At 38.4% G+C, this 12,889-nt stretch overlaps 1 protein-coding gene across 2 annotated transcripts in view; it reads left to right on the top strand.

Annotated features, from left to right (window-relative positions):
- PCSK2 (proprotein convertase subtilisin/kexin type 2) overlaps positions 1 to 12,889 on the top strand; it is a 102,982-nt gene extending 90,093 nt beyond the window's left edge. For both annotated transcript variants that reach the window (XM_058019423.1, XM_058019422.1), the window contains 4 exons: positions 2,566 to 2,781; positions 3,995 to 4,095; positions 6,067 to 6,294; positions 10,092 to 12,889. In XM_058019423.1, the coding sequence (XP_057875406.1) occupies positions 2,566 to 2,781; positions 3,995 to 4,095; positions 6,067 to 6,294; positions 10,092 to 10,578 (1,032 nt within the window). In that variant the 3' untranslated portion in view covers positions 10,579 to 12,889. The remainder of the gene's footprint in view (positions 1 to 2,565; positions 2,782 to 3,994; positions 4,096 to 6,066; positions 6,295 to 10,091) is intronic.

The following is a 12,889-nucleotide window of genomic DNA, read 5'->3' as shown; positions in this document are numbered from 1 at the left end:
TTTCTGCCATTCAGCTACAAATCCCATTCATGGGGTAAAATTCTTGGCAGCACAAAACAGTCCTGCTGAGCATGGCTAAGTTTTTTTCTGTGTGCTGGACACTTTTGAGGTTAAATTCATGTTAGCACTTTAGTGAATTTCTCACATGAAATTGGAGTGTTTCCCTTTCAAATGACAAGAAAGGAGATTGTTTAAGAATGGGTCCATATATGACGAGCATCCTATTCCTGCCACCTGCTTTCTGTGTTGGACAGCCACCTGGTTTTTTGGGACTGAGGCTGTCCAAAGCAGGTACAGAGTTGCAAAGTGGTGTGGTGATGTAGGTGGGCATGATGGCAGCAAGATTGGGATGTAGCCTCTGAAAGCAGTCCAAAGACAAGGTTTAGGCCTGTAAACTAATGGCAGTCAGAGCAAAAGGTGGGATATGGAAAAAGTCCAAGAGAAAAAAGGCACAACTGGTCTTGTTCTACTGAATTTTATTTTTAAAATAAATTGCTAGCATGATTTTGTTCTTCAAAGTACATATTTTTGCAACAGTATCCTCCTCCCTTAAAATGCAACTGATAGCAGGCCTTTGTGGAAGTTCTTAGATGGATTTCAGAGAGCTTTTTCATAGTCATTATCTTTATTATGAAAATCTGTGTCCTGAGATGTTACATATCCCAGTGTCAGCAATCCTGCTGTGCAATTCAGTGGATTATAATGCAACTCACTAACGTGCTTGAAATAATGAGGTTGCTCTGTTCAGTGGGGTGCAATGAAAAATAGAAGCTACTGCTGGGAGCTCAGATTTGATTTAAAATCCTGACTGAAAAGGTTCCCTATTAAAATGCTACTGCAGGTTACTACGTTTTTATATTCATTAACTTCCATTTCATGCTGTGCAGTGAGAAGACCAGAAGAAATTTTTTAGTCTTTTGCTCAGTGCGTCTAAACAGTGTGTTAAATTCTAGCCTTGCAGACTTCTGGTGATCTTGGAAGTAAATGTTGGACTACTTGAACTAAACATAGAGAGAAATGGTGGCTGTGCTGGAATCAGTTGGAGATCTGAGCTTTGAGTTCCTTACCACAGATCTTTCCCTGAGAGTTGAAGTTCTCACATCTGACTCTCTTTCAGACAGCTCCTACCTCTTTCTGATTATGGAATTAAAAGGAGCTGAGTTGATCCTTTCCCACTACCTGCCTATCTAGAAGCTGGGGAGAGGGTATGGATTTCTTTTGTTTAATTAATGGCAAGCCTTTATAGTAGCCCTTCAACTTCAGTCAGTCCTATCCATCTCAGAATAATTGCGGGACTGTTTTTCTGTAGATTTTTTGTAAGGCCTTGTAGTTTTATTTCCTCCTTAAAAGTAGAATCTGGTTTGCCAGAAAAACAACTCTGAGCCAATCATACCTTTGGAAAAAGAAATGTATTGAGAGAAGATAGTGCTGGTAGAGCTTTTTAGCCATTGTCTGAACCAAACTGGATCTTACAAACCCAGCCTGTGAGATGACCTATGTCCCTTTTAAAACACTTTTCCTCATAGCACTTAGACCATGGCATAAATGCTAATGAATCCATAAAATGTCTCGGCATGCACCACAGGAGCCTTCAGGGTGTGAAGCAAACCAGGTGATAAATGGAAGTGCTTTGTGTACACAAGATTGCTGAACTGGATTTGGCTGCCATTTACCTGGATTTAATAACCTGCATAGATCTGTGTATCACAGCTGAAGTTGCATATATGTTTTATTTGTGCCATATTTCTCCTTTATAGATGCTCAGGTTTACAATTAGATGTGCAGTTGTTTTGCCAATTGATGGGGATGATTTAAAGGACATGGACACCAATAAAGAATGGCCTTATTTTACTACTAATACTGAGGCAACACAGAGGTGAAACAATACATTTAATAAAACAATAAGCTTACTATGCATTTGGCTTCAGCAACAAACAAAACAAGCAAGATAATGCAACTAATAATTACTGTATGAGAGACAGAGAAGAGTGATTGAGAAAGATACGTCACCAATTGCCTAAATACTTTGCCATCATCCAGAACCCACAGCCATTGGGTCTGTTGCAGTGGCTATTTGGAGAACTTTCCAGGGAACTGGGAGGTCCTAGAAGTCCGTTCACTCCTAAGTGAGGTCTCCAAAGTCACTGCAAATCAAGTGTTCCAGCTTTTATAACACACTTCCCAACCAACAGGGACCAGGGCTTGGCAGAGCGCAGGCCATGGTGGAAATAGAGCTTCTTGCAAAAAAACATCTGGTGATGTCAGTTTGGAAGGTTTCTTTAAATGATACATTTATTAACATATCTTGCAGATACTTACATAAGGTCATGTGAAAGTTTTTAAAGCGGCCGGTTTCATGTTAAAGCAGCTTGGTCAGTCTGTATGCAAGATTCTTTTGTTAGATGGCTAACCATAGACAGTATCCAGTTCACGATTTCCAGGATTCATCTAAAGTCAACTTTGGCTTGGGCCTGTTGTTCAGGCCTGAGCACTTCAGAAGTTTAAAGTTGCTGCTATCTCCTATTTGCTGTTTAACTCCAGAGGGTTGATTTTCTCCTCTCACAGGGCCGGGGTGGAAAAGGCAGCATCTATGTCTGGGCCTCTGGAGATGGAGGCAGCTATGATGACTGTAACTGTGATGGTTATGCATCGAGCATGTGGACAATCTCCATCAATTCTGCCATAAATGATGGACGGACAGCTCTGTATGATGAAAGCTGCTCTTCAACCTTAGCCTCCACCTTTAGTAATGGGAGAAAGAGAAATCCAGAGGCTGGTGTGGTGAGTCGTGATACTATTGTGCTGCTGTTGCTGTCTTTGTGCATGATGTATATCTATCTGCATGACCTATTGCAACTCTGTGTACTTTGGAGCAGCAGATGGTTCTTTGTTGCAAGGAATATTTTCTCATTTGCAGTATCTGATGGTGCCAAAACTGTCAGCTGAGAAGATGTGGGATTTTTACTGAGAACAGAATGATCTTCCATCTTTTAGAGCTTCAAAGGAAAGGCGGTGCTTTCCTTTATCAGAAACCAGATTACAAAGTTCCGTTGCCCTCTTTGTGGAGGACAGTGTGACAGAAGGTTTCTGTAAAAATCTAAGTTAACATCTGAAATAATATTTTCTTGTACTGGCAGACTTCTGCTGTACAAGCAGCACAGAGTAGAATGACATTTAATCACCCACAGAGGATATATAGGGGTTCAGATTACCAGAGCCTGCCGTTGCTGCAGGGCTATACCTACAGCTGGAAAACAGGCAAGTTCTGTTCAATTGTATTTGGGATTTTCTTCCACTAATGATCATCACTCTTCAGCACCTTCAGAGTAGTTCAGTTTACAGAGTGGAAAATGCACGCATGCTGACTCAAAGTTATTTTTTGCAGAAAGCTGTTGTACATTTTCCATGGCCCTGTTTCAAATCCCCAAGACACACTGTGCAATCCTAAATGCCCACATGCAGTAGCAGACAGAGCACTATTTTCTGTCTTCGGTCAGCTCTGTGATGATACCAGCCAAAATGATCTGTGGCATCTTCGTAATTATTGCCATAAAATGCATTTCTGAGGGTTTTTTTCTGGTCTCTGCTAGTGACTAATCTGCACAGAAGACAGCAGCCTGGTGCTGCTGCTGGTCTCGGAGTTGGACAAATGTTAATAAATTCAATAGTGTTACCAATTCTAGTTTCAAGTCTTTTTGATAATCAGAAACAAATTTAAGGCCTTTGGTTAAGCCATGTTTGTTAGAAGTAGATGGGTTCTAAGTGATAATGACCACTGGTTTACTACCTGATGACTTGCTCTTTCATTTATGCTCTAAATGTGTCTCACTGTGGTTTTAAATTGATACACTTTTCTAGAAAAGAGAACAGAGCATGGGCATAAATACAATGAAAGAGCAAGGGCACTAACTCCACTTTCTGTATTTTTCTGAGTCTGTAGCTGCAGTGAAAATAGGATATCTAGTTTTATTAATTACATCTAATGTCATTGCAGGCTACAACAGATTTGTATGGCAACTGCACCCTGCGTCATTCAGGCACATCTGCAGCTGCCCCTGAAGCAGCCGGAGTCTTCGCCCTGGCCCTGGAGGCTAAGTATGCTGTTGAGAAATTCCTCATGGGCTCTAGAGAGGAGAGGGGCTGTGGTTTATTTAATGGTGTTCATCATTTCAGTTTGCTATCTGTGGCATGAGGCTGCAATAACCAGCTCAAAAACCACCTTGTACAGTAGTGACGTGCATGGTGACTTGCAGATGGAGCAACCGCCTTGCCAAAGTTGCATGGCAGATGTATTTTGGCTGTCTGGCTCTCTCTGTGTCCTCCCCATCCTCTGCATCTGGGAATTAGACTTCTCTAGCACTGTTTGGAGGAAGAGATTTTTTAATTTCTCCACATGTCCTCTGTGAAATGCCCAGCCTATAAAAATATAAGAATGACCCAGTAATATGAGACAGGAGTTCATCTTGTGCCAGGATACTGTCTGCAATGACAGATGCTTAGGAAGAGGACAAGAAGTGAGGATTAAAATGATCTTACAAGGGCTTTATTGATCCATGATTTGTAGAGACAGCAGTGGGTCTGTTTAATAGCCACAGGCAGATTGATCTTCTTTGGAGTTGTGTAACTCTTTTTCAGATTGTCTGTATTTGGCACCTAGGTCATACAGTAACAACCAGTTCCTCAATACTTTTTTCTGCAATGGTGGTGTGGAATGTTTTCTTTGTTTCCTTAACCCATTGCTGGTAGCTTGCTTCTGTGCTGTGTAATTGCTCTGTTACATGAAGGAATAAATATCCATTGTCTGTTTACTATGTCCATGGTATTCCTGACATTGGAACCATTTTTATATCTTGAAATCATTACCTTCTTCTCTACTGATTAGGAAAAGTTTTCCTTTCAATATGTTAATTTTTTTTCATGAACTGAGGCAAGATTTGCTTAGTTACAGAGCTTCAGTTGCTGTAACCACAGCATGAAGTGAGTACTATGTGCATAGTTTCCTTCAACAGTGCAGAATAATGAAGATTTGTGAGTTATTTTACAATAACAGAGCAATGGCTATCGTGCTCAGAACATGACTTGGTCCAAGTCTCATTTTTCAGGTTTTATACATGTAAAAAACCTGCCAAATGTTAAGCTTTGGATGATCATTCCTTCTACTATCAAATTCATTCAGTGGGACAGCCACTATATAAAATATTAATATGGCCATAAAAATGTAAATTTTTATTAATTTAAATTTAATGAATTTTTTGACCACTAAATATTTAAACTGGACTGCAACCTAAATATCTCAGTAATAATTATTCTTTTTCATTTGAGCTACCCATAAAGACTGGAATTACTCTGCCATTATAATGAATAGGAATTAGACTTAATAACCCTGGCTTGCGCTAGAATTTCTAGGCTTTGCTGAGAAGGCAGCAGGAGAGAGAAGGAACTGTCAGTGTCTCCCATATCCTTCTGGCTGTATTGAATTGTATTGTGCACCCTGGATGAGTCTTGCCAGGAGTCACTGACAATCTCCCATGAAGCGTGTTCTTGCCTACATTATGTCTGTCAGCTCATACACATGTTTGAGAGACTGACATGTCTCTCAAACCAGACCAATCTATGAAATAGAAAGTACAGCTTTAAGATATGGAGCAAGCTTTTAAAAGATCTCAATAAGAATGATGCAAGCCATATCTTCTTTTCAGCTGTCTTGTGTCACCTTGGCAAATGACAGTAATTGGCTGTTCTGGTGTACATTCAGCACATACACATGCTTATTACTTGGGGCACTGAAAGCTGAAAAGCACATTCTTTTAGGCTGATAGTTTGAATCAGAAGTGGTTTTGCAATTTTGGAGAACATATTTAGAAAAGTACTATATGCTTCAAACCTTATTCCCACTGAGCTCAATATAAGGACCAATAGAAGCTTTGTTACTGATATTTGTGTAGTTACAATTTCAGTGTTATTCATGGAAGCAAACTTTACCCAAAGCCTTACTCAAGCACAGTTTTTCTTTAATATCTGCTTGGAAATACTGTAATGTTCGTTTCTCATATTGCTCTTCCACAGCTTGCATCTCACATGGAGAGACATGCAGCATCTGACAGTGCTCACCTCCAAGAGGAACCAGCTTCATGATGAGGTTCACAGGTGGCGTAGGAATGGTGTTGGACTGGAGTTCAACCATTTGTTTGGCTATGGTGTCCTAGATGCAGGAGCCATGGTTAAGATGGCAAAAGACTGGAAGACTGTTCCTGAGAGATTCCATTGTGTTGGAGGGTCAATACAGGAACCTGAGTAAGTGAATAGTCTGGTGGATATGTTTGGCTTCTTCCAGGCATCTGGGAGACCACAAGCATTAAATTATATTGACAAAGACAGTTAAAGAAATTTAATGAGGTTTTTTTTGTTTCCTAAGAAACCGTAACATTACCAATAATGAGTTGATAAAACATTTTTTATTAACAATGCTTGATGAAACTATATGATTTTTCAGTTCCTGTCTTGTTGGAGCAGTACATTCTATAGCCCATTCTGTATGCTAGTGCCAGTAGTGTAAATAGCAACATCTATTTCTCCTGGGCACTCGCAGGTATATTTGTGCTAAAGTTTCTGTGAATAAAGAGCCAATCCCCAAATGAAAATTGGGGAGACTGGCACTGTAAATTACATAAACTGCTGCCACATGAAATATCTATCAGCCAGGTCATACCTCATTCTGAGATCCTTCAGCAGACAATTTTATCTCCAGAAGACTGAAGCAATCATCTGCAAGTACCAGCACTGAGCACTATAGCATTTAATTGTGCTTGCTTTAAGCTCTTAAATTCTCTAATTTCAGGGTAGGTAGTCAGGTTATTTTCTGATTTACCTTTATGTGCTAAAGTGAATGAGTCAACAAATGAATGAATGAATGCTAATTGACTACAACAGCTTTAATTACTTTAATTTAAGTAATTGAATTTACTTAAATTTAAGTAATTACCTAAATTAGTAATTACTTAAATTAGTAATTACTTTAATTTAAGTAATTGAAATACTAACTTAATAATGGCTTGAATTATATCTATACCATTTGAAATTTGACTTTTCAGTGCCATTTTTGAAGTGAACATTATTCTATTGGAAAAAGAAAACAAACTAGGATGCCACCCTAGCACATAGCTCAGCCAGGGAAAGAGTGGGTTTTCCCCCAACCTTGAATTGAATTTGCATGATTCAAGGTTCTGCAGCTGAGCTCTGAATTTTAATTTATCTGTCCTATGCATACTCACAGGTAAAAAACAAATGAGAATACCAAAGCTAGTTTTAGGATACCTCTAGTTTATTAATAATTAAATGCACAATAATCTCATTATCTTAAGGTAGCTCTATTTACTGAAATGGGGATCATCTTAGAGGAGGAAAGAACATTTATTTCCGTAGGCTGTAAGGGTGTCTCGCTGTCAATTGCCTGACACATCGATATATTAACAGTGCTGTTGTAATATTTGTGTTCCCCAATGAAAATGTCACTGACAGGAGATGAGAAGCATTATGAAGTGCAACATGTACATTTTTTTAATTGCACTGTAAAAAAAATAGCTAGCTAAGTCCCAGCATCTCCAGAGATTCTTTGGAAATTAAAACTCTGCATTTTTGCTGTAGATAAGTGGGTTGTTCTTTTGGTTTGGCTTGCTGAAGCAACATTTTCTATGTATTTTCTCTATATTTTTATTTAAGTATAGATGTTTTTATATATAACGTATGTATTTGGTATAGATTTATGAAGGTGAGTAGTTGATACAGAGGTGTGTTTTAGAGCAGCATTGTCAATTAAGCAAAAGGTCAGGAAATAATTAACAGACATAATATACTGTGTACTGAACACAACCAGTATTTAAAACAGAAACATTTGTTAGCAATAGGAACTTTTCCTGAAAAGGGTTCTGGCTGGTTTAGGGAAATACAAAATTTTAAGAAAACATAGTCCATTAACTGAGGAACAGGAGCACACAGGAGTTCCCTCTGCTCATCTCCCAGTAGGTACTACACCTGCAAAAGTGAATATACTATATATAATCTCCCACTGGCTCCCATGCCATGGACATACTATATGTATATGTATATGTATATGCATATGTATATGTATATGTATATGTATATGTATATACACAAGTTGGGTAGTGGCACATGGTAAGGCTGTGGAAAATCCACTTTCTCTTCTTCACCTTTGTGTCAGGCTTTTCCATTAACCCTGGTTCTTTTTGTTTCTTTAGAAAAAATCACCTAGACTACAATAATTAGTCTAGTGAAGCAGAGACTATTTGATCCTAGTTAATAGGAAAGGGGGAAAGAGAAGAAGTGTACTCTCGTATTTTTAGAGAGCTGAGAGAGCTTTTGCACTGCAGTATTTGAGAATGTGGAGAGAAAAGCTTTTTGCAGCTGTCAAACGTTCTGCAGAGCAGATGTAGTGGGAACACACTGCTCTTGCTTCTTTGGGCTTTAGTCTGGACAGGAAGAAAAGACTCATACTGTGATGTCCCTCCGCATTAACTGAAGGAGATAAAATAATTGTCACATCTCTGGGAATGAAGCAATGTTTGACAAAGCTTTGTCCACTGTGTGAAAAGGCTGTGAGACAGCATGAATTCAGATTGAGTTGAGATTGAGGCTTCCCATGCAGAGAAACTGCAAGCACATGGCAACTGTGAAATTACAACCCTTCACATCTGTCTGCATGTAGTGCATTTTTCTTGTGCTTTGACATGTCAAATAAGTATCTCAAGGATATTATATTAGATGCTCAAATGTTTTAGCTATACAATATTTATGTTATGCCAACTTCTGCTCCATAATACTCAGAACAACACAGGTTTTTCAGGTTAAGGTAAGTGTTTAAATGCCTTGAGGATCTTGATCTAAATGATGTTTTGCTCTGCAAGTACTTTCAAGAAGGTAATACTCTATGGAAGGGGGACAGAGACTGGCCTGAGCCACATAGTAAGTGTAATATCTGGAGCTCATCTCAAGAAGAAAAGAATTTATGGAAGCTAGGCTTGAATGAAATGCTTTCACTGGTCTTTAAAGAATGTGGTATTTCATTAGCAGAGGGAAAAAGCTGGTGCTGATTTCTTTTGAAAAGAAGGTATTCATTACCACAGGGTAGTCAATGCCCTTCAAAAAGATTCTCATTTTGCACAACTAAGGTCAGGGAGAAGCCACTGGAAGACAAGATAATGACAAGGTGACTGGACTCTTTTGTGACTTGGTCACTTTCATAATGATTGCTGTAATTCTTGTCTTTCAATTATTTCTTTTAGACAGAGAAAAATGTCACACTGCTCAAAGAACACTGATCATGAAGATGTAGAGCATTTTTACACTTTCAGTGTATTTTGCCAGCCAGTTTCTGAGGCAGTGGGTAATTGAAGTTGCATCCTGACCCCAACAAGTTTAGAAGGCACTTTACAGGCTCGTCTCCCCACCCCCGGGCCAGACAGCACTTCGGTAACTGAGTAAACGTGTGCAGCTTCTTGGTGTATGTACTCACGTACAGGAGCTGTTCAAGGATGGAAATCTTTGTGGAAAACTATTTTTCAAATGAGCCAACTCCAGCATCCCATGCTTATGCTGGTTTCCAAAGCAGAACAAGGACATAGGCTTTAATATGACTGCACTGAAATTTAGTTTTCTCTTCAACACCAGAGAGCCATTTGCTGCTGTCATTTAAGGAAACTGACATGACTGACTACTCGTGGTTCTTTTACTGAGTATGCACATTATTATGCAATTGCCCAATATAGGAGTGATAGGTAAAGACAACCATTAATGTTAGTCCTTAAAAAGCAGTATGTGCTTCTAAAATTTTATTACTTCTCTCTTTCTATAGGTGTACCTTTCATAATTATTTTCAAATTAAGGTTTTGGTATAATTTTCTAAAAGGAGAACATTTGCTTTCTGACTAGGTTTGCAACTATATTATTTCCTTACTTCTTCATGTATTAATAAGGAAAATCATACAGTGTTTTTCTGTGAGGCACTAAAGCCCAGTACTTTTAGCATAAGCCATATTGTACTGTTTTAATTTGCTTAATTATCTTTTGACGCACAGAAAGATACCACCAAGTGGCAAACTGTTCCTCACACTGACAACTGATGCTTGTGAGGGGAAGGAGAACTTTGTCCGATACCTTGAACATGTGCAGGCAGTTATAACTGTGAATTCCACTCGGCGAGGAGACCTCAACATCAACATGACCTCACCAATGGGAACAAAGTCCATTTTGCTGAGCCGGCGCCCCAGGGATAATGACTCCAAGGTGGGTTTTGACAAATGGCCTTTCATGACGACTCACACTTGGGGAGAAGACCCCCGAGGCACCTGGGCTCTGGAGATTGGGTTTGTTGGCAGCCAGCCCCAGCGGGGTGTGCTGAAGGAGTGGACACTGATGCTGCATGGGACTCAGAGTGCACCATATATAGACCAAATCGTAAAAGATTATCAGTCCAAGCTGGCCATGTCCAAGAAGGAAGAGCTGGAAGAAGAGTTAGATGAAGCAGTGGAGAGAAGCCTGAAGAGTATACTGAGCAAGAAGTAGTGCTGTGTTGCATGACAGTGTCTTTCCTTCCCCAGACCCCTCTACTCACTGTTCTGCTATCCAAACCTCTGTGTTAGATGTATTACAATGATTGTCTCTCTAGACAAATTATCATCCTTTCTTGATTTTAAAGTCATATATCTCGTCAATAATTATTTTACTTGCCACTGAAGCAGTCCATGTTTTATCTCTAAGCCAAAAAACGTACTCCCACCAAATAGTATGTACAGTTTGTGACTGTAAATGATGATTTTTCTTTTTTTTGTGTTATACAAATAGGTAATAACCTGCAAAGAAATTAATGGCTTTTCCCTTCATATTTCTGTGATATATGTTTGTATTTTTAAAAAAGTTAATTTTTACACTGGAAGTTGGTGATAATTGAACACATTTTAAAAAAATGACAGAGAGAGGGAATCACAAAGAGATTGTCTGGAGAGGTCTTTGAACATGCTCCTTCTGCATTACTGACTTGAGTGGGACTTCCTCCATTGGGTTTAACCAAAGTACCACTAGACCCCACAAAAAGAAATAATCCAGAGATAAGGAACATTCACCAATCTCACTGGCAGAAATCCAATTCTTTTGAGAGTTTTATTTCATACTACAGTTACACTACATACACACTTCAGGTACGGATCAACAGATATACAATAAGGAACGCAAAGCAATGCCAAAGGTGGGTGGCAGGGAGAAGTGATTTGCAAACCGGGTCAGGGCCTCCTAGAAGCACAAATCCCAGTTTTGCTAGAGTTTTTTTTTAGTTTGGTTGTTTTGGGGATTCTTTTCCTGTGTTGTTGTTGTTGTTTTTTGTTTTGTTCTGTAATTTTAGCAGTTTAAATCAATTTACCATCTTACAGCAGAGCAAGCACATAGGAATGAGCTGTTGGATTTCTGGCAGCTTGTGTGCATCTTCTGGTCTCTCTACTGAGATGTTCTCCAGCACTGTAAAATGAGGCTGTGTCAGCATTACCAATCACAGACACCAGTTTTCTGGGGTTTGCAACCCAGCTGCCAGTAAACTGCTGTGGGGAAAATTTGAGGCACACAGTTTCAGTCCCAAAGCAATTTTTAATTTAAATTTCATTTTAAAGCTATATATTTGCTGGTATTATGTTATACAAATATATTTAAGGAGAAAAATATGCTGAAGTTATTAAAGTGTAATGCAATGTTGGCCTTCTTGAGAAATAAAATGTAGTACATTTGGGAAGATTTGCTGGCAGTCATTGTTTTTTCTGTTTAAAGTCAGTCCCACCTTGACTTTTTGGACATGAGTTAAAGTCCATTTCTCTCACCCTCAAGAGTATGCTCCGGCTATAGCTGCAAAACATAACATTCTCCCTGGTTGGAATTACTGATGGAAGCAACCACTACATGTTCTCAGGTGTGACATCCCAAATTTAACCTTTGAGAAATAAAGGGTCTTGATTCTGCAAATATTTAGGCACTTGCACTAAAGCCCATCAGTGGACCTACTTAAATGGTAATTTTAAGCAGATATTTTAGATCTTTGCAGGATCCAAGATCTGCATTTTAGCAGTGACTAGTTTCAGATTTTTTAAAGTTATTTTTCATATGCAGAGTATGAATCTAAGATGCTTTAATAGGAGTTGTTCTGGTTGATCCGGTGCATAGTAGTAGAAACACATTTAGTAGGTAAATATTTATCTAACAAATTAAAAACATAACCCAAAGATTCTATGGTGAATGTGTTTCACTTAATAATGTATGAGAATAATGTTAATAGAATAATGTTAATTCAAGAGACTATCAATCTTTTATTTTTCTGTTCTTTCCTTTTCCAAATGAAAAATAAACAGCTCAACCTACTCAAAGTCTACGTGAATTATACTCTAAAGCCAAACCAAGCAGCCTCACACTACTCACAGGTTTCTCATTGCATGTAGCAGTCCCATCAGAAAAATTTACCATATATATATATTTATGTACACACCTGTATGACTAAATACATACACACCTGTGGTATCACTCTCTGTGTGTTTTAAATATATATATAAATCATACAATATATATATTCAGAGTACGTTACATATATTTGCATATAAATATGTCTAGAATTACATATGCTATGTATGATATAATACACATACATCGTAACTTTTTGTGTGTATGTGATCAAAGAGGTTACTGAAAGTTTTTACTGGACTTCTAAAATCTGGAAAAGTTTTGAAGTAAGAAAAGTCCATGTGGAATTCATAAATGAACATGTACATGATTTTCCATTGCATTCATGTAATTTTTCAGTTGTCTGGTAAATTATTAAATATAAAGCAGAAAAATAACTAGA

The sequence above is a fragment of the Melospiza georgiana genome, chromosome 3 (assembly GCF_028018845.1).
Source record: "Melospiza georgiana isolate bMelGeo1 chromosome 3, bMelGeo1.pri, whole genome shotgun sequence".
Lineage (NCBI taxonomy): Eukaryota > Metazoa > Chordata > Aves > Passeriformes > Passerellidae > Melospiza > Melospiza georgiana.
The sequence above is the reverse complement of the archived record's forward strand: the minus strand, read 5'-3'. Positions and strand labels throughout refer to the sequence as shown.